General features: G+C 46.1%; 2 protein-coding genes and 1 long non-coding RNA gene across 9 annotated transcripts; all 3 read right to left on the reverse strand.

Annotated features, from left to right (window-relative positions):
* Nucleotides 1–510: 510 nt before the first annotated feature.
* Nucleotides 511–7,249, reverse strand: LOC121063705. Of its 3 annotated transcripts, none has more exons than XR_005816155.1 (4): nucleotides 6,955–7,249; nucleotides 5,573–5,686; nucleotides 5,017–5,153; nucleotides 511–4,402 (listed from the first exon to the last, which is right to left on the reverse strand). It is a non-coding gene; the product is annotated as an uncharacterized LOC121063705 (long non-coding RNA). The 3 variants fall into 3 exon arrangements; XR_005816156.1 differs by having other exon boundaries at nucleotides 2,430–3,623; nucleotides 4,263–4,402; nucleotides 5,017–5,686; XR_005816154.1 differs by having other exon boundaries at nucleotides 5,017–5,686.
* A 255-nt stretch (nucleotides 7,250–7,504) lies between these two features.
* LOC121063707 (coiled-coil domain-containing protein 81-like) lies at nucleotides 7,505–10,394 on the reverse strand. 2 transcript variants are annotated; one of them, XR_005816157.1, is made up of 3 exons: nucleotides 10,001–10,394; nucleotides 8,852–9,650; nucleotides 7,505–7,856 (listed from the first exon to the last, which is right to left on the reverse strand). XR_005816157.1 is itself a non-coding variant. In XM_040544430.1 (2 exons), the coding sequence occupies exons 1-2, from the start codon at nucleotides 10,149–10,151 to the stop codon at nucleotides 9,304–9,306; spliced, it is 501 nt and encodes a 166-aa protein (XP_040400364.1). In that variant the 5' UTR covers nucleotides 10,152–10,394; the 3' UTR covers nucleotides 8,419–9,303. The 2 variants fall into 2 exon arrangements, 1 of the variants encoding a protein (XP_040400364.1); XM_040544430.1 differs by lacking the exon at nucleotides 7,505–7,856 and having other exon boundaries at nucleotides 8,419–9,653.
* A 2,186-nt stretch (nucleotides 10,395–12,580) lies between these two features.
* Nucleotides 12,581–21,735, reverse strand: HIKESHI (heat shock protein nuclear import factor hikeshi). Of its 4 annotated transcripts, none has more exons than XM_040544429.1 (6): nucleotides 21,554–21,731; nucleotides 20,919–21,050; nucleotides 20,458–20,695; nucleotides 15,413–15,564; nucleotides 14,480–14,598; nucleotides 12,581–12,806 (listed from the first exon to the last, which is right to left on the reverse strand). In XM_040544429.1, the coding sequence occupies exons 3-6, from the start codon at nucleotides 20,606–20,608 to the stop codon at nucleotides 12,752–12,754; spliced, it is 477 nt and encodes a 158-aa protein (XP_040400363.1). In that variant the 5' UTR covers nucleotides 20,609–20,695; nucleotides 20,919–21,050; nucleotides 21,554–21,731; the 3' UTR covers nucleotides 12,581–12,751. The 4 variants fall into 4 exon arrangements, with proteins under 4 accessions (XP_040400363.1, XP_040400361.1, XP_040400360.1 ...); XM_040544427.1 differs by having other exon boundaries at nucleotides 20,942–21,050; nucleotides 21,554–21,730; XM_040544426.1 differs by lacking the exon at nucleotides 20,919–21,050 and having other exon boundaries at nucleotides 21,554–21,735.
* Nucleotides 21,736–22,880: the final 1,145 nt, after the last annotated feature.

Below are 22,880 nucleotides of genomic sequence, written 5' to 3' on the forward strand. Positions count from 1 at the left end.
AATATGTACAGCTAATAAAAGTGAAAGGGGAAAAATGAATATGACAGCAGACGACTTTAACAGTTACAATTTGTAGCTGAAACACCTGTGCAGGTATAGTGGAAGTGTTGGTGTTTGTGTTCTGTGTAAGTGGTCCTATATGCTGCACAATAACTGTGTGTACCCGCATGAAGAAGAGGAACATTCACTGAAGATGAACCTTTTTGGTATTTTTTCTTCCTACTGCCTTCTTATCCTTCACCAGAACACATGTTAAATGAAAATAATGTATTAGGGTATTACTTACATACAAACACACTGTCTTTGGCAACGTGTTAGTGCTTTTCTGATCAGTAGATTGCGTTAAGAAATAGTAAAGTCCTGTCTTCTACTGGCTTTTCACATACATATCTGACTTTTATCTTTCAGGATATTGCATTTGCATGTTTATTACACTTCGGGAAGCTTGTAAATGCTCTCTTCAGGTAGCCTGCCTCTTCAGTTTAGTCTGACTAAGCTAGTTCTGATATTTTGTACTTGAGAGTCTGCAAAAAATCAGATCTAGAGCTAGCTGGCAAGTAGTTTACAGGTGTTAGTATATAACACGTGATCTCATCCCCCTTTTTTCCCTGTTTGTTTGTTGTTGTTTTTTTTTTTGGTTTTTGTTGTTGTTTTGTTTTTTAGTTCTTGTGCTTACTGCTAGGGAGCTGCAACGGAACCTTTGTAGCACAAATCTGTCCAAAACTAGTCTTGAATTGAGCTGGATTCTGGCCCCTCTCTTTCTTGCACAAGCAAAGCCTCTGGCATGCTTGTTCTCTGAGGGGTGCCCTTGTCTGACTGGCTCTGGGGGTGTGATCTGGAATCCAAGTGTAAGAGCACAAAAACAGCCAGGGGCCTGAGTACTGGAGGGAAGAGGCTGAAATACCTGCAGGGTTGAACACAACTTAGCTGAAGAGGGAGAGGAAGGTGGTTGAGGCTGGAGTTTTTAGCCTCTACTTTGAATTGCTAGCACAGTATGAACTAACACTTACGCAACTGCAACAGGCCTGTGTTATCTCATGAATGTGGAGCTGGCAGAGTCTGAAACGTTGTTGGGGTGGAGAAGCGATTGGGAGAGCACTCCAAAAGGGCATTGGGAGTGCTCAGGCTTTGTTTGGATGAGTTAAACTATGTCTAGAACACATGGATTGGAGACTGGTACTATTTCCCCTTTGGAAGTCCTTCACAGTAGTATACCACTAGACTAGGTCGGCTTTGTTTTTCCATGTTCAGGGCTGAGAGTGAAATGGGACACACAAACAATAAGGATTTTCAGCCAACGTTGTTTTGTAGGTTGTAAGTGCTACGTTCCTACAACTGAGCTGCTCTGCTTCTGAGAGGAAGGAAGGGTGGTCCTTGCCTAGAACCTAACATAATTAGGGTCAGCTTTAATTTCTGTATTAACTTGTGAATACTGTGACCATTGTTCTATTAAACTGTAGAGAAATGTGCCAACTGGTTTGCCCTGAGAACGTGGATGGAGCTGAAATCACATTCAAGGTGTGGATACTGTTAACGTGGGGAGGAACTGGAAAACTGACAAATGTAGATCTGGAGCAAACTCTGGGGAAGAAGAAATTCCACTTTACATAAGTCAGCCCCAGCTGCTTTTAGGATATAAATCAAAGTAACAACTTGAATATGCACCATAGGGGAACAAACTCTTCCCTTTTATGTTCACTTGGGCTTTATGCATCTGAATGCAGAAAAGTGATGTGTTTGATTTGTTCATTCTTTCTGGAGTTTTCTATTTCTAGAGTCAAAATGTGGAAAATTGTTATTTTTGACAATGAAATACCTCTTCTGGAAGGTACAGAGCTAGTAGAATGATAGTAATTGAGAAAGAAGTTAAAGAAGAGTTGGGAGTTTTAAGAATTAAAGAAGAGTTTAAGCTCTAAAGCCTTTAATCTCTTAATATAAACTTCTGGTCTGTTCTTTGTCAAATTCTGTCCTCAGCTCCTTCTATTTCCTATCTTTACCTCTTTCATCTGCATTTTGTTAGGTCAGACTCTGCCTGGGCTGCCTGCCTCTGCGGCAGGTTCTGTGCAGTTAGGAACCTGTTTCAGGAGGCTGCAAGGGTCAGAGATGTGTTCTTCCTAAAAAGTACAATGAAGCTTGGAAGCGGCTGTTTCCTTCAACTGTTGCACACTGAGCATATCCAAAGAGATTTTTTTTTCTTTTATGGAGGGATGAAAGAGACATGTTCAGCCTCAATGTCTAATGATAGTGGACTTTGTTTTAAAAGGTTTTCCATTTAGTGGGCCTGAACTCCCACTGGCAAGATAGATTCACATGTGAATCTATCTGTTTCTCCTCAGGCTGAACTATTTCTATATACTATATACTCTGTTCTCTCATGTAAAAACACAGTGTTGAGGTTTAAAAAAAAAAAAAGTATTGGTGGGAGATAAGCATCTAATCTATAGATGCATACAATATAGATAGAGTTTAAACAAGCATTAGACTTCATACTGTCTTCGTGATAACCAGTCATATCCCATCTATGGGATCTTCCTTCCCTTTGAAAGGCACAGAGAAGACACTACAACACACTTCAGCCCAAACCAGGAAAATTCAGTAAGAGATTTATTCTATCCTCAATTTAGGATAAGGAAACACATCTCTGTTGTAGCAAGCAGCTTAACCCCACCTTATTATCTCTCGAAAACAAAAGGTAAATCTGTCAGGATAGTTTCTGATGCTGCGCTTCAGAGAGCCCTCACCAAAGGGGACAGGGCTGTGAGTGACCCACACCTACATCAGACTTCAAACAAGGACAACACTCGTTTTTTTACTCACCCGCAGTGTTCATGCCAAACTTAGGATGCATACACAGGCTTTCAGCAGGAACGAGAATGATAAAGACTCCCTAAGCATCCTACTCTGGTCATAGTTTCAGATCTTGCACAGCCAGCAAAATGCGGGAGTACCCCTCTGTAGTCACACTCATCACAGGTAAGCAAGAAAAAGCACTTATGCTTCAGCAGCTTGGCAGTCCAAATAAGCAACCCCTAGCCACAAATGAACTCTTACTTTCACAGGTGTTGTGAAGGACACCTCTGTGTTACAGTTTGAAAGGGGGTAGAGTCTTTCTTCTGCGAGTTTCTGTTCTTCTTCAGCAGTTTGGAAAGAAAAGTAATTTACAGTGGTGGTCTCAAGCGTGTTAGCATTTTCTAAGCTCAGAGATGATATCTGGCTGAATCTACGAGGGCTAGAGTGCTTTAATACACACTACTGCATTATCCAAAATACACATTATTACATAGATTCATTTGTAGCCTTGAAGACTGGAGCCAGCACAACAGAAGTATACTCTGAAACCACAGCAGTCACAAAGCTCATGAGGGATGGATTTGGCCATCCTGCCCACAAGGTCTAGCCTGGCTTCCCAAAGCCCAAATGATAAAAAGTCCCCCAGTGTCATGGAAAGACCAGAAGGCAGTGCTGACCTGGTCAGAACAGAAGCAGCTTGTTACTCCAGCTGCAGGAGAAGACAGAACACCACTGTGATCTCCTCTGCTGCTACAAACTGCCAAAATGAGGCTGCTCCAGTTGGTGTTCCTTTAGGTTCTACAATCATTCTTCACCAAACCACATGAGCAAGACTGTAGAAAATGACATGAAAGAGCAGTAACACAGAGTACAACATATAGGAGGGCTCTGGACAATCAGCTAGAGGAAGTTCTAGACAGTATCCCTTTAAAAAAAAAAATAATCCTCCACACAAATTCTCCCACACTTCTGTTAATTAAATTGTGCTGGCCCAGAGAGCCATTAGGTCATGCTGGCATGCATTTCTTAGCTAGAGAGGCCTGCAGAAGCCTGTGAGGTGTTAATTATTTTACTTCCACACCAGGCAAACACTTCCCCTGTAAGGTGAGAACCTGAGAAGCCACCACCATGCAGCTTTCCATGCTGTCACAATGACACTTCAGTTCCCATTTGGACCCTCCATCTTCTTCCAAAACCCCCGGTGACATTGTCAGCATGTGTGGCATTTGCCATCTGCACAACAAAGCCTGCCAAATCCTACAGCAGGATTTGGTGGGTCACCCAGATGACCCACTCTGACAGACAGCTCAGCATGGGCCTCATTAACTGCCCTCACTGCTGCTTCACAAATAGGCAGCCTAGAAATGAGTCTTCAAACTACGTCTCTGGTTGAGTGGAGTCCACATATCTGCGGGTTTGTGTCTCTCACAAGGCTTTAGGGAAACAGCTCCGAGCTTTGCCAGCTAGGTTACCTGGGATGGAATTGATTTTACTTCTCAAAAGCAGCTCTTCCACAGCCTTCCTGGGACTCGTCTGTCTTCTGTCTTCCTCCTCTTGTGGCCCCCAGATTCAGCTCATGCCCTTTCTTGTGAGTCTCTGGTGGGGTTTTCAGCTATTACGGAAAGAGAGAAAGAGCCCATTTTATGTGAGATGAACGCAGGAAATATTGAGCATGCTTGTTCGCATCACCAGTGTGTTTCTCAGAACAGTCATGCCTATCAAGTAAAGTCAACCTTAAAGAAATCCTTAAAGGCTTTGTTCCTCAGCCACTGAAGCCAAAAGAAACTTTTATTTTCATGTCAGGGGCTTGGGGATCAAGTCCTAATTCTTAATTATGTAAATGAATTTACAAAAACATGGCAGTCTTCACAGCACTATTTCTCATCAAGCTATTCTAGCTCTAGTGAACGTGACCTGGAGCTCTCCCCCTACAGGATGGCTGGGCACAACTGGCTGAAGCCATCTCTGGGGCAGAATTTGTGTTCCTAAGAGCCATCCCTTTGGGCCAAGGAGGCTTGAGTCTGGGATGATCAGCGTGTGTCCTCAGCACAGCGAGCTGCTCTTCCCATCCCTGGTTTGGGTTGAGAGCTTCTCTCCTGGTCGGGAGTTGCCAAACTGAGAGACAACAGTCACCTCCTAGGCACTGCTGGTAACTGATAGCATCAAAATTCAGCTTCCCTGCAAAGACGGGCTACTTTCCAGGATCTTTTGAAATGCCTGTAGTACCTGGGTCCTGCGTGTATTATTCTCTGCACTCTGAGCCTCACGCTCTGCCCAATCTGCCTCCGCTTTCTTCTCCTTCCCTGGGGCAGCAGCCATCAGGACTCTCGTGAACGCCACTCCACAGCGAGCTTCTCCATCTCCTGGGGGAGCACAGAAAGACAGCAGCCCACAGGATTGCCCTCCTCTTTGGGGAGGTGGGGGAAGCATTTCACCTCCCCTCACCTCCCTCACCTTTGTCCTTTCTGTCAGCGCTGTTTAGCTCAACCGGCAGAAAGGAAAAGCCCTCCTGTGGTACAACTGATCTAAAAAACCTGCATTTCTCTCCCATAACAGCTTAACAGTAATCTGGGTACAGTGGTCTTGTGTATTTCATGAGCACACAGACACGAGCACAGTGTAAAAACAGTGACTTGTAGCTGTTGGGTATGGGTCCACAAGAAGCAATTAAATGCACGAGTGAACACACCTATAAAGCATTTGTAAAGGACCACCATCCACCTTACTAAACGTTTCCACAATTAAAGGTGACACTATAAGCACAAAGATCTGTACAGCGTACCTCTAGTGCTTCGATGTAACGGTCAGGAACGGGGGGGCAGTTTGGGCTTTGGCTTCGAGCGCCTCTTTGCTTTCCGCTTCCTCCCAGGAGCTTCTCTGAACTCCAGACAGCCTCCTGAAGATGCATACCAGGAGGAGCCTGAGCGAGGCCTAGTTAGTCCTACAGCTGGTGTTCGTGGCAGAGGACCCACTTCTGCCACACATGGAAGATTTCCAGCCCTACGTGTTCTCTCTTACTTCTCTCCAACAGAGAGAGGGCAGAAAGCCGGAGCTGTACAAGGCAGCTCTGGTTCCAGACTCCAAGTCAAGGTCAGGAGGCCCAGACCTAAGTCCCTTCAGTACCAAAGTGACCCAGGAAAATGAGGCCAGCTGTGGTTCTGGGAAGCATGGGCTGAGTGGGATTATATTTGTCAAGCAACGCCCTTTCAACTGAAGCAAGAACTCCTTCATGGTTAGTCACCTCTGAGCTTTGCTGGCCTCTGGGCACAGTCTGAGTGTTGAACGGAGCTGAGACATACAGAGACCATCAAGAAGTGGTTCAGAGGGCATTTGGACCTCTTCTCCCTCTCACAGAACATCGCTAGACCCTGAACATTGCTCTCACAGGACAAAAAGAGCAAGTTCATTCAAATCATAGGATCATAGAATCATAGAATATCCCGAGTTGGAAGGGACCCATAAGGATTATCAAGTCCAACTCCTGGCACCACACAGGTCTGCCCAAAAGTTTAGTCCATGTGACTAAATGCACAGTCCAATCGCTTCTTAAACACCGACAGGCTTGGTGCAGAACCTCTTCCTGATGTCCAGCCTAAACTTCCCCTGCCTCAGCTTAACACCGTTCCCGCAGGTCCTGTCACTGGTGATAACGGAGAATAGGTCACCTGCCTCTCCACTCCCCCTCGCGAGGAAGTTGTAGACTGTGATGAGGTCCCCCCTCAGCCTCCTCTTCTCCAGGCTGAACAGACCCAGTGACCTCAGCCACTCCTCATATGTCTTCCCCTCTAGGCCCTTCCCCATCTTCGTCGCCCTCCTCTGGACACTCTCCAACAGTTTAATGTCCTTTTTGTACTGTGGTGCCCAGAACTGCACACAGTACTCGAGGTGAGGCCGCACCAGCGCAGAGTAGAGTAAGAGTAATAAAAGAGTAAGAAACTAATCCTCAACTTCTGGAGGAGTTTTTTTCCATTCAGTTACTAAACAGATCTGTGCACTGGAAGAAGACTCAGAGTAAAATGAAGCAGACCCCAAGTGTCTTAAAGGAGGTCTGCTACACACACATCCTCCGGTCGCTTCATGTGAGACAGGCATAATGACTCAGAGCTCACACACACATTATGGCCAAAGGAAACTCCTCTTCCACCATTTCCTCCAGAGGCTCACCTCACCGAGGACTCTTCTCTTCATCTTCTCCCCCGGTCCTTCCTCCAGGCCGACTGTCTTCACTTTCACAGGGCAATTGTGAGGAAGAGCTGACAGAACCCCTGTGGGCATGAAACACCACTCGTAAAACAGCACCTTGGTGAGGAGTCACACACGCACGTCACCCAGACACGCTCAGCCAGGCCATAAACACCACTGGGACCGTTAATTCCTCATTCCTCTAGTCCTAGGCTCTTTTGAACACTGGAACTTGTCCAACACTTCTTGCAGATCAGTATTACTCCTGGATAATATTTTTCCCACTTCTTTATCTTTTCTCTATTGTGAAAGGTTGGCTGGGAGATGCCAGAGACCTAACAGTCTCTTTTGGAGTCACTTTGTTTTATAGAGTTTAGGGGCTTTGTATTGGCCCTGTCTGCACGTCCAACATTCTTCTGGGGAAGCTTGTGATTAAGAAAGGTGAAGATCTGTTTTGGCACAGGTAAGGAAGTTCATATAATCATCTCCAGATGTTTCTCCTCAGAAGTTAACAAGCTCCACGAGAAACAGCATGACTACGGCCAGTTTGAGACAGAACTTGGCATTCAGAAACCTGGGGGGCCTCCCTAAATGTTTACTCCTTAGTGCACAAACCAATTTAGGAAGGGACAGGACGTTTTGCACCTGGCATTCACCAGAAAGGCAGAGTAGAGCCACACCAGCCTTTCAACATTCACATTAAGCACCTGAAAAGCAGGACAGAAGAACAAACGGAGTGCTATCAGGAGTCTGCTCTGACGTTACCTTTTTTGTTGGTCTTTTTCTTAAAAAAATCTTTCATCTTCTTCTCCTGCAGGGGTTTAGTGGGTCTTTCACAGAGGGATTTAAGAAAGAATTCTGCATATTCAGTCTTACCCTGCAGGCTGCAAACAAGAGCACGTGTATGCAATGCATGAAGGGCACCACTTTCCTCTGCAGCTTTCGTGGATGATCCCATCCTGCCACAGAGATATCTTACAAGTAGCCCACCTACAGTCCGTCACTTTTAAAACGAAACACCCTCAAAGACTTCAGTAGGAAACCAAGCTACACAGGAAGGGACTGTGCCTGGAGAGGAAGGAGGACCCTGTCCATGTCTTCTAGGGTCTTGTTTGATTCAACTTGCTAATAGTGAGGATTACTAGAAACCCTCCTTGCTCCAAGGGGAGACCATCTCATCTCCTATCCCAAGTGGGCTTGGAGGACATGCAGGTCTCTTGCTCTCTAGCCTACTCAGAGCATTCTGAATTTTAATTTTACCCTCCCATTCACTTGGGTACCCTTCCTGTCTATCATCATAGCATCTGGAAAGAGGACTCCAGCACTTGGTTCATGAATGGAGCTACTGTGCAGCATTAGACTCCGGACACATCCTGCTGGCTTCCTGTTTGCCAAGAAATAACTTCTTCTATACACCTGCAAAAGGCATCTAGGGTACGCTTTGCTTGCTTGATTCTCACAAAAGGCATGTGAATTTTGCAAACACGTGACATGTATGATTGCTGACTTCCATCACGTAGAATTCTATAGAATGTAGAATTGTGCATGAAATCCTACACAGAAACATTTTAAAGTTTTCCTGTCATTTTCCTTTCCCTTTGCAGTCACGCCAAAAGGAAAGAAGTAAAAGCAGGTGAAACTTGATGTTGCCTATGTTCTTCTCTATGCTCCACAAATTCTGTCTAACAAATGATTATTTTGCATGACTGATGGCAATGTAAAAAGCAGTCACTTCTCTACGTTACTTCAAGTGCGTACTGGGAGTGAACCTTTCTCAACAACCTCATGAGCAGCAAAAAAATCCTAGTAATGGAGATCTACCTATCACAAGTCGAGAGGCTGCTCACATCATTGGTTAAAGGCGACAGAAAATCCTCACCTGGGAAACAGGATGCCGGCTTTAGTGAGGATGTCAGGAACTCCAGGTTCTCCCTGGGAAATGACCCAACTCGTCATCCCTTTCTTCCTCTGTGACAGGAACAGAGAGAGGTGAGATGATTCCAAGGCAATGACCACGTTGCTAACCACAGCTACCACCATTAACTTGTCTGGTTCTCGTACCCTTTCCCCTAAGCCTTCAGGACAGGACACGGGGCCACTTGGACATGGTTCTGGGCAACCTGCTCTAGGTGCTCCTGCTTGAGCAGGGAGCTCGGACCAGACGACCTCCAGAGGTCCCTTCCAACCTCAATGACTCTGTGATCCTTGGCGTGACCCAACACAGCCATCTTTTGTGACTTATATTTCATCAAGACAACTGATTATATAAGAGGAAATCTAAAGAGCACCTCCTCTGCTGTACACAATGTCTAAGCTAAGTGGCCAGACGGCTCATGGCACACCAGGGGACATCAGCCTGACGGACGCTTGAGACTCAGCCTGAAATCCCACACGTAGCACTGCCAGAACAGTAAGACTTATGTTGCCAAGAACTTCCTTAATGTTTCCCGTTGCATCCAGGCTGAGAAGAAATCTTTCATAAAACCTCATTTGGATTTCCTTGTGCTTGACAGAAAGGATACCCATGTCCCGGAAAACAAAATCAATATTCAGTTCAGTCGCGATGCAGCGAGAGAGATACATCACGGTCTCATTTAGACAGTTCCTCACAGCGTCTGGGGGTTTTGATGTCTCCAGGGCTATCGTGGTGCAGTCCAATGGGACAACTGGTGCGGAATCTGCTGTGCAACACAAGAGGAACACGATGATGTAGTGCTAGGATGCTAATTGCAATCAGCTCCCAGCAGCTCTCAGGCCCTCAGGCCAGGTGCCACGCTAAGGCCACCGACATTGCTGACCCTCAGTGAGCAGGCACTGAGGTCTGAGAGATGTGGCATGCCTGTCAAATGCTTCCAGTGAAGAAGAAAAACAGAAAAGCTGCTCAGATGTTCTGAAAATTATTCAGACCACCCTAAAATAGCATAGATTAATGAGCAAGTGTGGCAGTTTTTGGGGCCAGCAGCCATTGCATTGGAGGACACCCCACATCTATTTCAGAGGGAAAGAAGGTTTTACCTGATCTTCTTACCAGGAATAATTCTTTTGGCATAGGGCAGGTTAAGAATCTTTCTGACAGTGTTGGACAGTTGAAATACAGGTCTGCGAACGAGCAAACAGCCATTCCTTCCCACACACAGCTCTTGCGTAAGACCAGCAAATGTCCCCAGTCCAACTATCATGACACACTAAAAAGCAGAAGAGGAAAAAAAAAAAAGACAGATAAGGATTTAAAGCAAAAGTAGTGCAAACACCGTTCAGTTAGAGGGTTTCTAACCTTCAAGCAAAGGTTTCTGAGCTTTCCTTTAAGTCCTGAATGGATTGGGTGATTGGGGTGGTCTTTCCACTCCAGCAGTGTGGAACAGGGACTCTGACAGTATTGATCGGTTGTAAATACACAGAAAATATTTTTCTGTAAATATACGGAAAAATACTGATTTGGGGGCGCACTTGTGAGCTCATTTTAAAGCAGAAAAAAAATACCAAAGAAGTTAAAGGGAGTGCAATTAGATAGATTAATTGCATTCAATGATTTTGGCAGGGGAGGGGGGATCAGGCTACCAAACTCATCAGAGTATGAGGGGAGAGAGCAGGCATAAAGATCACCTTGCTTGCTGCCAGCTGCCGCTGAATGTCAAGCGATGCCTGATCCCAAACTTGCACGATCTCTGCAGAGAACATGAAAGGCAGGATTTAAGCCCAGAAACCTCCTGGGCGCCCAGGGCAGGCCTGGTGTTAAAACAAAAGAGCAAGTGCTTGGCACACAGGGACAGACAGACAGAGACACACACACAGAGACACACGTCCTGCCCTCTGAGCTGTAGCTGAACAACCAGGGAAACGTGGCAAGAGATTTCCATCGTGGCAAGAGGTCAGGGCTGGGCTCTGCAGGAGCTGTGGAGACTTGGCGATCCCCAGGTTTCTCGTGTGCTATGGCCACTTTCGATCCCTGGACAGACAACCCCTAGGCTTCCACCCACACAGCTCCGATTCCTTTAGTCAAACAGGAGCCCAGGTAGGCCAAAAACTGTGCCCAGCATCTTCAAAGCCCGCTAGAAGCCAGGCCCAGAGCTTGGAGCAGAAGGCAGACACCAGGGCTGCCCTAGCGCCCACCTGGGGACGAGATCTGCCACCAGGCCTGCACACCACTCAGGCCCCGAGGCTGACCACAGTTGTTGTAGTTGAACACTGTTGTAAGAACTCTTATGAAACAGCTCTGGATGCTCCTACCTTTGGTTGTGAGAGATGCTAGTGTTGGAAACAAGGCCCTTTCAGATGCTTTCCAGTCAGATGCCTTCTTCCCCCCTTTCTGGGGCCAGGAAAAGGAAGCCATGGCTGTCATACCCTCACTCCAGGTTAACACCCAGCCCTGAAAACTCAAAGATATTTCTCTTGTGCTGTAACACCCTTGAGAGAGCAGCCATCCAATGCAACCCGACCGCTTCCCTCCTCCTTCAGGCCACAAAGTGGACCGAGAGAAAAGCACCACAAGAGCAGTGGGGTTGGGCAGCACAAGCCCCGAGGTCACAGCCAACCCCACTGTCACCTGTCATAAGAGGGCTGCCACCTCCCCTGCCAGGGGCCCTGGCTGGCTTTGACTTGAACTGGCTATTTTTGGGAGCTGCCCCATCCCCAAAGCCCCCTCCAAGGTGCACTGTGGGCCACAGGGAACCACAACCTGCTGACCCCAGGCTGAGTGATGCTCAGCCCATGTGCTGGCTTCGGGACCGTCTGGTAGTGAAGGACCATGTTTTTACCTTTCCTCTGATTGAATAAAGCAAGAAGGTTGGTTCTGCAGCATCAGGGAAAGAGTAGTTGAGCGTTATTTGGCAAGGCCCTGGTACAGGTTGCCCAGAGAAGCTGTGGGTGCCCCATCCCTGGAGGTGCCCAAGGCCAGGCTGGATGGAGCCTTGAGCAACCTGGTCTGGTGGGAGGTGTCCCTGCCCATGACAGAGTGGTTGAATTAGATGGGCTTTACAAGTCCCTTCCAACCTAAACCATTCTGCAGATCTGTAATTTCCTTCCTCAGAGCCTGGAGGAAGAGCACAGACTGCTCAATGAGCAGAGGTTTCCTCCCACCGACAGTCACACTTACTTCATTCACCACTGGTATCTCCAAGGGCCAGTATGCGAGTCCATCATGAACATCCACCACCAGAGGGTCTCATAATAAGGTAGAAACCTAAAACAGCGTATCGGAAAACTAAAGTCCACACCTCTGCACTATGATATTTCCACACAATAAACCATTTGTGGAAGTTGTGTAGGATGTGAGACTCAGCTGCAAGCCTGGAACGAGACTGTGAGCTCCAGCCCAGCAGAATGGATGTTTCCCCTCAGAGAGCTCTACGGTGGCTTCTCCTCGAGGAAGTAGGACAAGCCAGCAGCAGAGAAGGGGATGATGCATACAAAGGCAGTACCCAGAACCCACTGTAAGGAATTATGACCATCTCTAGTCACCCATCGATTGTACTTGGTCATTTCAAAAGCCCTGTCTTCTTTTGTAGTAAACACCAGTGTCCCCTCTCTCACACCTTGGCAGTTGTGTGGAGGAAGAAATACGTTCTACTTTTTCCTCTCAGTGCTTCCATTCAAAAACGCACAGGCAAGTAGTTTTCACAGATTTTAATTTTAAATAATTTTCAAGAGTAATATAAAAGTTACAAGTTTGTCTATTCAGACTAATCGTTTTTCCTCCCTCAAAATTCTTCAGTGAAGTTAACTGCTGTATATTTCTGACACCACCGGTTAGGGAGCACTTCAAATGACATGATTTATAAGCTTATGTTTTCCAGAAGAGGGGGTTCTGTGTCAGGCGTCTCTGGAAGTTCTCATACCTAGAAAAAAATAAATTAAAAAATCAAAAGGTGTTGTAATTAAAATGGCTTCGAAAATGACACACATAATGTAACTGATTTGCCTTATAATTCTAACAAATCTTAAGAGAAAGTAGTCCCCATTATTTTTTGTCTTCCCAAATAATTCCAACTTCCACATTTATCATACACAGCAACTGTATAGCAAAATCTAATGAGGAGAAATAACTAACACATGGTAGAATCAAGCATGCACATATCCTTTCCTAATTTCACTTTCCTTACCAGGAAAAACATGCAAATGACAACCAATGTTTGAATCCACAATTGACTTAGAGCAGTGAAAAACATGGGAAGCACACAATTTTTGTGACTTCCTCAAAAAAAAAAAAAAAAACGAAGCAGCAACCTGCAGTCTTTGAGCTGCAAAATCCTAGAAACCCCTTTCAATCTTCACAAATGCGAGCTGCAAGATATCCCAAACTACTGCCAATGAAACAAAGACAACAAAAACTTCTATATCTGAAAATTTTTCACCCGATTCAAATGCGAGAAGAAACCTTGAAGTGCTTTAAACCCACTCAAATTAAAAACAAAAGAGGAAAAAGGCTTATCAGTGGATTTCTAAGCCAAATGAATGGATTTCCATTGCAGCCAGTCCAGTGCAGACCTAAGATACTCTCCATTTTACAAGCTATAATTAAATGCGTTATGACGACAAACATATGAACAGAACCAATTCCCCACCCCCTGTGACTGTAATCAAGTTAGCAGACAAATGTGTTTGCTTTATCAGAGTTATGCCTCGCTTCACTTCACTGTTTGGAACAAACAAAACCAAATTCAGCGTTACCCAGGGCACGACCAGCCATAACCCTCTTTCTTTAGCCTCTCTTCCCCGTGGTTTCTCCCACCTTACACCCACGTATGTTCATGGAGTGCCACGTTACCTTCTATTTAGGAGAGATCTGCATCAAATTACACTCCCAAAGGAAACATAATGCTTACGGTAACTGCTCACAGACTCGTGCTGACCTGTACTAATGATCAAATTGTCCAGAAAGCCCAAAACACTTTTTTAGAAAAAGGGCTTGGGTTAATACTGTTGAGGCAAAAGAGGGCTAATGGATAAAATATTAGAAAGAATTTTTCACAGTTTACCTCCAGACTACACGGGCTATCCCTGCTAAAAATCCTCTCTCAAAAACCAGTCCCTGGGAAAGAACTGAGACTTTTTTATCCTGCTGGCAGAACCAGGTCAACTAGGAATATGATTTTTTTCTCCATCCCTTCCATATTCTTAAGCAATGTAACTATGCTGGAGCTATGTCTAAGATAACAAGCATAAAAAAAGCCCTAAAGAACAAATTGTCAGGCATCAGCGTTCTGTCTCCCCATGACTCAAGAAGCACTTGCAGAATCGCCAACACGCTGTAACCCCACATATGTCAAGGGTGACATTTCTAGAAACAACAAAACTCACAGGTGAAAAAAATGAAAAAAATATATGAAGATACTGACAAATAAACATAAAAACAGTGGACAGAATGCCTGTATACTTTAGGTAAACAACAGAATCAGTAACAGACTTCTCTGCATCATTTCCCTGGATGACATGGCAGTAATACCTAGAAATCAGATGTTTTGATGCCTAGGAAAAAAAAACGCTGGACACTACAGATCATTTCCATTACCATTTCAGGACTACGTTTGCAGGAATGAAAGCTTCAGAAGGATTTGGCGTCATCTGTGCCTGAGTAACGGCAAAAGAGGAAGCAAAATTATAGAAGTTATCCAACATCTTCTGAGTGAACTGAAATAGAAGAGAGACATCCTAAATAAGTTTTTTGTTCAGTTTGAATTTGTGTGCAAAGTTTTAGCAGATATGCAGCTCCTCCATGAAGTAAAACTAGCATAGTCATCTAAAATGCAGCGGGAAGGTCCATACATCAAGGCCAGGGAAGTCAGTTTTAAGAAGATCACAACATCCTAACTCTCAGTTTTGCCCTCAGATCCACCTGGTGTTCAGAAATCCTTTTCAGAACCTTCACTTGAGCCCTCCCTGGCCAATTTCATTCAGCTGGACAAGGAGCTGCAGGAAGAACATTTTCTTCTTGTGACAACGAAGTGATGCAGTGACAAGTGCTGGCCCCTCCTTCAAATTAAACCATCAGAACTGCAGACCACGTTAAAGCTGGAAAGTCCAGCTCGTGGCAAACCACCGGCTGCTGCAGGCTTTTCAGTTGGCTTAACAATCAGCCTCATTACGTCACAACTCATTGCCAGACTCAGCAACAGGGAAACTTCCCTCAGCTTCCACCAGGAAGGCTTCTATGACTCAACGATATTTTTTACAATAGAGTGACATGAGTACTACAGTCTATTGGCCCAGTTCTACTGAGCATACCAAACCTGATCCTCGGCAGCAGAGGACTACTAGAAGATGTCTTCTAGCACAAGAAAAAAATCACCTCAAAATTCCAGATGATCTGACAATGATTAGGTTGGTTGCAGTCCTATAACCACCCACAGCAAGTTTATATTTTTAAATAATGAATTATTCGGAAGCTCAGTTCTTGAGACTTTGCTACCGCAGAGGATTTCTGAAAGCAGGACGTCCGCCATACCTCTGTGAACGAGTCTACTGATGACACAGCAGCACTTGCAACAGGAGTCTGCTGCGCCAGGTTCTCCAGCAGTTCCACCGAGATTCCAATCTGGGCCACGGTTGGCGTCTGCGGGAGGTTCATGGCACCAAAGGGGTGTTGGCTTCCCTTCCCTGAAAGGGCCACAAACAGCACAGGTTACACGTGACACGCATTTGAAGCCAGTGTTACTTAAATCACCAGGTTTCTTCTGTAGGAGGTCTCTGGTGGGGGGTGTGGAATACGTCTCCCTGTCACAGGGATACAGAAAGCACAGCCCAGACTCTGACACAAGCTCATATATGCACAACAGATGAAAAGGTGTGCCAGGTACATTTGAAAAAACACAGCAGATCTTAAGGAAGCTTAAAAAAAAAAAAAGAGAGAGAGAGAAGAAATATTTTTAAAGCTACTTGTGAAGGAAATTGCTTAAACAGAAATTATGATCTGTGAGTAAAAGCCAGCAGCACCTTTCTTCATAGGAACCAGTCCTTTAATTCACATTGTAATGATTACAGAAAAATAGGAAACATGCAGCACTGCTGAAGGAGTTGTTTGATTCACTCACTCAAAACCAGGTGCTTGTGAACCTGCCTGTGCACTGAAAAAACAGACAATGTTCCTTCAACATCACTGCCTTGAAGCTATCCCTGCGGAGAGCTGGGCAGCCCCATGCCTCATCAGACCACCCACGGCAGCAGAGGTCAAAGAAATAACCATGGAACACCTCTGACTTCACAAAAGATACATAAAAAACCCACATGAACCAGGTAGAAGAACACCCCCGAATTGCACGCCGCTCACACAAGCGCCATCCAAGCCCCTGCCATCGCTCCTGACCCTTCTCACCTCGGTGTTAACCGGCACTTTCAGCTCCAGCTAGCGTCTCTGCAAACAACGACAGGCATCTAGAGGCAAGGGACTCTGATCACCCATCCCTCTTTGGCAGTATCCGTAAATGAAAATACGGGGAAAAGGTCTGGGGGCTCACAATGCTATTAGGTGGAGTATTGATTTTTTAATTTATTTTTTATTTTTTACTCAGTTTGACAAACCCCAGTGGGAAAAGTATCCTTTTAACACCTAAGTGATGTTTCAGTAGCCCTCTCGGCTCTCCTACCAGCAGTAGGAAGCAAAGCTAACCAAGAGCTGTCCTGCACACCCGTAAACACTACCTTGAGGTGCCAAAAACGCGAACTGAAATCAAAAGCAGCGACTCAGTCCCACATTTAAATATTCAGCCAGCAAAACCAGCACAAGTTTAAAGACCACAGATCTCAAACTTGCCCGTTCCTCTGCGGAGGCACAAGGCACTGCCAGGAAGAAGCCGGAGCCCAACCTGTGCAGAAAGCACAGCCAGAGCTCAGCAGCTCTTTCAGCTGAGGCCGGGTGTGTGACACTCCTCACCCTGACCCCAGGACTGGGACCCAGTGCAATGCTCACAAGCAAAGCACTCCCTCTTCTCTTCAAATGCTACTTTAACACAAGGCCGGTAAGGACAGAGTTTGTCTTCTGAAGTGCTATTAAGGAGCTCCTCTGGGAAATGCCACTGCTGTATGAACTCGACCTCTGCTGTGGGCAGCTGCTTGCTTGTAAAGTTTATAAAAGCTTCAAGAATATAACAGAAAAGCTATCAAATAAACAAATATCATGCTCAAGTTCATTATTAAAGAATCCCCTCAGCAATACAGCTGGTAGAAGCTTAACACCTTGTAACTTCTTCAGCTGAGAAGCTTACAATAAAAAGATAAAATCCTCAAGTAACAAGCAGCTCACTCGGAATGTATCACTACTTTAGAAAGACACCCGCGATCTAAATACAATATATCCATATATTTTGTCCATTTTGGAGAGAAAAGCATCCTCTGCCGTCCTTCCAGTCCACATTTCAAATGCTTGGCCCTTGCAGTTAGCCTTCCAAACCTTCCAGATGCAGAGAACACTGAGCTGAAATACAAACTGGGAATGGGAGACTGGGAACTGAAATACAAACCCAATTTTTTGCATTCAGATTCTCTGCTCCCCAACAAACTATGTCATCGCAGCCTGTTAAATAATTTTTCAATCCTTTATTTCCCCTTTATCCGAGCTTGAGTCAAGACGCTGAGCCCCTGTCACCTTTCAGCACAAGCATTTCAAAAACCTCACCCACCTGCATGCCTCAGATGTGGACCCTGTGTGAGATGTCACGTTTGTGAGCAGAAACAGAACCACATACATCACTGCACGAGGCACAGTACCTAAGGTCTGTAATAGAAAAGGGTTTCCTGGAACTTTTATCCCCCTTGTCAATATCATTCCTGTCTAAGGGCAAAATCCCAGCTGAAAGTTGATTTTGCATTTGTGCCGCGCTTTCAGGTAAAAATGAGAAATAATGAAAAAAGTGTATAAATCTAAGGCAAGGGATGCTTCTAAGAAACGTGTCTAGGAATGTTTCCCCTTCTTTATGCACAATCACATGAAATTCACCTACTCTCTGTCAGCAAAACAGCACACAGCCGTCAGATGAACATATAATTGCAGACACTAAAGAATTACCAGGCATTACTCTCCAGACCCAGAAGAACAAGCAAGCCAGCAACAGCGGCAATCGCCAGCAGCAGCATTCCACTAAAACTTGATGCTCCAGGCCCCAGCTGCTTCCCTAGCGTACAACCTCCTGCTTTGAAAGGGAAGGCTAGCAAAGCATTTTATCCACAGCAGAGGCTGGAGATGCTCCTGCTCTTTATACCCCAACACCTCCAGAAGTTCAAGATGGCAAAGAGCCAGCGACCAGCAGCGGCATTCCCAAACGGGTTTCCAAAGCAACCGGAACACAATTTTTGACGCAAAACCCAGCAGAACCCACGATGGCTCTGAAGGCATGCTGTGCAAGGGCAGCAGGCTCCCAAGGAAAAAAAAAAAAAAAACAAAAACAAAAACTTGCTCTCTCTAGTCACAGCTTGAGAACTGAGCACAATTCCTTGTGTGGAGTGATAAAGCTCGCAGCAACTTCACTAGGAATGCCAGAGACACTAGTGAATGACAAAGTACTCCTACTGCAGCTCAAACTGAAGTTCTCCAGGCTGAACAGACCCACATGCCTGGTGAGGAAACAATACTGGTGATCAAACAACACTGGACCCAGCACTGGCCTTTTTGGGACACAATCAGGGACACAGATTTGTTCCACCCACACCCAGCAATGGATTAAGTTGGAGCCCAAATAAGCGAGCCACAGACGTAATCCCTTGACAAGCCTTATGCAGAGGATGAAACTCCCCAGTTCACCTTCTTTATTCAGTCTCCTCCTGGAACAGCACCGCTACCTACCAGTAAAAAAGGCACTCTGAATCAGGAGACCTGCGGGCACCCCGCCCGCGTGCTGAAGGGCATGCCGTTGACATTTGGCCTCCTCACCCGTTTCACAGACACACGCTGGCTATCACCAGCGGGCTCAGGAAGTCAGCCTGAGACAGCCAAACGCAGATTTCAGCGGACAGTAAAGCCTCTCTGATTCCTCTCTCTCTAGTCACTCGCTCTGGTTTCCCCTTTCCAGTCTCAGTCCCACTGCACAACCCTTCGTTATCAAGGAAATTACGGCCATGCAGTTCAGGCTGGCTCTGTGGTCCGAGATGAGCCGCAGGCAACACCAGAACAGGCGGGCACAGCAAGCACGGCCCTGCCGCTTGGCACAGCCACCATCGCCCCATGCCACGGGGATCGTCCTCACGCCTGGTCCTGTGCTGACTGATGCAACCGAGATGCTGAGACAGAGAAAAAGCAGTTCAGAAAACAAGTAAGGTCGCCAGGAGACGCGTCTCCCATTCCTACCACCACCCAAAATAAAGCAAGATACTTCTTTCTTGGAAATTATGGCAAAAGGCACTGGTCTGCAAGAGCATCTGGAAACATCTTTACCTACAAAGCTCTCTGAAAACAAACGGCTGAGAAACTCTTCTGAGCAGGACAAGCATACCACAAAAGACGTTAAAAAAAATAACAGTAAAAAAATACAGGGGACATATCACTCTTTCACTTGCTGCACAACTTCAGAACATGCAGACACAGACCACCCCAAACCTTCCTGTGGCTGTTGTCACCTGTTCAGAAGAAGGTCCCCGCTTCTAAGGGACCCCATTACCAGAAAGCATTTTGCCCTGTCCCTCCAAAGCCCACATCCCCTGTCACCACCTCCCCCTGCTACTCCAGGGCTGATGCAAACAACAGCGTGACACCTTCTGAGCAAACGCTTATCACAGCACACTCAACGCTTATCGAAATGGAGATTTGAGTTAAGGCTGTAAACTACATCGGAAGTGACGAAAGACTGTGTAGGCCTTTACCACCAAAATACTTTTAAGCTGCACGACTAACATCCACCCTTCCTTTAGAGAGAGGAAGCTGTGCCATGGGGGTGGTTCATTACTTCTACGATATGCATGAAAAAAACCACTCTTATTTAAAAAAAAGAAATTATAAGCACAATTCAAGTAGCAGCAGCCTTCTCCGACCCTCAGGAGTCAGACCTCTCTGTCTCAGCTACACTTCAGAACCACCAAAACATTTGGGAAGCTGACTGCCCCTGCCAAAAATCCTCTGTTGGGCAATCACATAGTGCACACCAGCCTTCTGAAGTCACCGTATCACACCTGGCTCTTTACAACTCCTTTCCCTGTGCTACAAAGAACACAGCTGTTAAACAGTAGTAGTAAAAAGAAAATATCCCAATAATATCTAGCCCAGTGCCTAAACACCATGCTAAGAAAAGTCTGGGCTCGTTCTTACTCAGGTTGTGCAGAAGCAGTGGAAGACACGGCAATTGCATTCAAGATAAAACAAGTGAGAAATCTCACCAGGAACACAAACAAACAGCCAGACTTCCACAAAACTCATCAAATGCTTCTAGCACCACATCTGCGAGACACTACCTGGAAACAGAACCACCTTCTCAAGCAACTTTTTGATAAAAACCACCTACTAACGTTTATCCCCTCACGCACAGAGTAACACTCCCATTTCACTGACTGCTGTTTTTCTCTACTTACCAGACTTCAGACCAGAAATTTTGAAGATTGCACTTGGTTTCTCATTAGTGACAAAGCCCAGCAGTTGCCACACTGCCATCCCACTCTGGTCCGGGTAACAAAAATAGACAGATCCTCCCATTCCTTCCGGAAAAGGTATAGTTCCCAGCATGAACACTACTACATGGTTGATGTTTTCATAGTCTGGTAAATCAAATACAAATTTGTCTTCGGCCACTTGTTGAGGAGCTGCTTGCACCTATAAGGAACAAAACTGTTGTTAGTATTGCTGTGTTTTCCATCTTTGAGTATAACTATGAATCTCCCTTCACAGAAATATGCCTAGGGTGGAATACAACAAAAAAAATGAGGAACATACTAACCTAAATAGCCAGATAAAAGTCAAACACATCAGGAGAACTGAAAAAAAAAATACTAAAAAGGGACAAGTCTTGTTCCACCTACACTGAACACAATCCTACCCAGGCCTACAGGATCCGAATACCTTCGCTCCCCATGCGCGTAGGCGGAAAATAGGGTGCAGGAGAGGCTGCCAAGGCTATGAGCAGTGGCTGCTGAGCACCAGGCTGGCACAACCCCAGCAGCATGGAAACCTGTTCACACAGGAATCACAGAATCATTAAGGTTGGAAAAGCCCTCCAAGATCACCTGGTCCAACCATCCCCCTACCACCAAAGTCACCCACCAAACCATGTCCCTAAGCACCACGTCCAACCTTGCCTTGAACACCCCCAGGGCCGGTGACTCCACCACCTCCCTGGGCAACCCGTCCCAACGCCAGACCGCTCTTGCTGAGAAGAAATGTCTCATTTCCAACCTGACCCTCCCCTGGCACAACTTGAGGCCATTCCCTCTAGTCCTATCCCTAGTTACCTGCGAGAAGAGCCCCCCCCCAATTCCCCCCAGCTTCCTTTCAGATACAATAAACCTTCAGTACCCTGCTGGCTCAATGCCACAGCACAAAGCCCACCCTCCTCACTCCCCCCCCCACCCCGAGCCCCAAGATTTGGGACCAGTGCTCCCCCTGGCCTTAAAACACTTCTTTCACGCCCCAACTCGGCTCTGAGGAGCCCGGGGCCCGGCGGCAGCTCCTCACCAGCCTGCCCGCCACCAGGCAGCCGAACATGGCGGCGGCCCCCGGCCCCCCTCAGGCTCTCGGCGGCTCCCGAGGCTCCATCGGCGGCGGCCCCCGGAAATCTCCGCGCCCCCCGGCAGCCCCCGATCGCTTCCGGAGCGCGGTGGTGGCGGACGTGGTGTGTGAGGGGCGGAGCGAGGACTACAAGTCCCAAGGTGCACCGCGCGCGCAGGGCGCTAAGGCGCGGGGCGGGGAGGCGGGGGTCATGATGGGAAGTGTAGTTCGCACCGCTGCACCAAGGGAATTTTTGGGGTTGGAAAAGGAGATTATTTCTACACATCACCCTGATGTTACCTGCCCCAATGCTCACAAAACAGTTACACGATTACCTACGCTCAAAAAAGTCACACAAATTCAAAGAAAAATGCATCTTTAAGACACCCAAAATCACAATCACTGGCCCACAAATGCTACCAGGTTCTCTGAAACTTCTGAGGGTGCAACCCCAAATCACGCAGCGCTCTCCCTGTGCCTCTGCTCCTTCACATAACTTCTGTGGGCCAGCAATGAGGGGCTTGCATCTGTGCAGAACCCTATTTCTGCTTCTGGGTGAAAACATGAAGAATTGAGGGAATTTCGCAGCTTGTTTCTGTATCTAGACATTGAAGTCAATACTGCTATGGAAGTAAAATGCAATATCCAAAGTGTTTAATCTGGATAAAACTGGCCAAAGTAATTAGGAGCAAATAAAAAGTGTTAAAAAATAAAGAGAAAAAAAAAGAAAAGTTATTCAGAAAAAACAAACAAACAAACAAATAATCTGATTAAACATGCCAACATACGCCAAGAAGCACCACAAGACTACTCACAGAGCAGCATATGGTGCTGCATTGCCAAGAAACTGAATTTTTCCTCACAGATACAGTTCAGATGCTGGAAGTTTACATTGAAGAAGTGTGCACACTGTGTATATTTACTGTACAAACTGATCTTTGCTGCCATTTCAGAGCACCTGGCATTATTCTGCGCTCGGTCAGAGCACAGCCCTCCTTGACATCAGTATTAGCTTCCATCAGTGCAATTTCCAAGCCTGCATCAAACCTTCCACAGACACCTGCAAGAGAGTTCAAAAAACAGGTTAACATCACACATCAGCTCAGTGGAATGGTTAGGAATAATTCTAGTTCTCCCTGGGCAAACTCAAAGACAGTCTTTCCTATTCCATCATCCCTTTCTTCTTGCCGATGTCTCTCAATGTCTGCCAACTGTTTGTAAAAAAAGGGAAAGGTTGTGACAGCAATAGGATAAACTTCAATGCCATGTGTCAGCAAAAAGGGACAGGGAAGCT

The sequence above is a fragment of the Cygnus olor genome, chromosome 1 (assembly GCF_009769625.2).
Source record: "Cygnus olor isolate bCygOlo1 chromosome 1, bCygOlo1.pri.v2, whole genome shotgun sequence".
Classification (NCBI taxonomy): Eukaryota; Metazoa; Chordata; class Aves; order Anseriformes; family Anatidae; genus Cygnus; species Cygnus olor.

Excerpts from the sequence above, each read along its gene's own strand:
- LOC121063707 (XM_040544430.1), bottom strand. The coding sequence starts at position 10,151 with ATGATAGTTGGACTGGGGACATTTGCTGGTCTTACGCAAGAGCTGTGT. Across the intron at positions 9,654-10,000 it reads TGCCAAAAGAATTATTCCTG|CAGATTCCGCACCAGTTGTC; the intron begins GTAAGAAGATCA and ends TGTGTTGCACAG.
- HIKESHI (XM_040544426.1), bottom strand. The coding sequence starts at position 21,583 with ATGTTCGGCTGCCTGGTGGCGGGCAGGCTG. Across the intron at positions 14,599-15,412 it reads CAGTAGACTCGTTCACAGAG|TTCACTCAGAAGATGTTGGA; the intron begins GTATGGCGGACG and ends CTTCTATTTCAG. Across the intron at positions 12,807-14,479 it reads GCAAACGTAGTCCTGAAATG|GTATGAGAACTTCCAGAGAC; the intron begins GTAATGGAAATG and ends ATTTTTTTCTAG.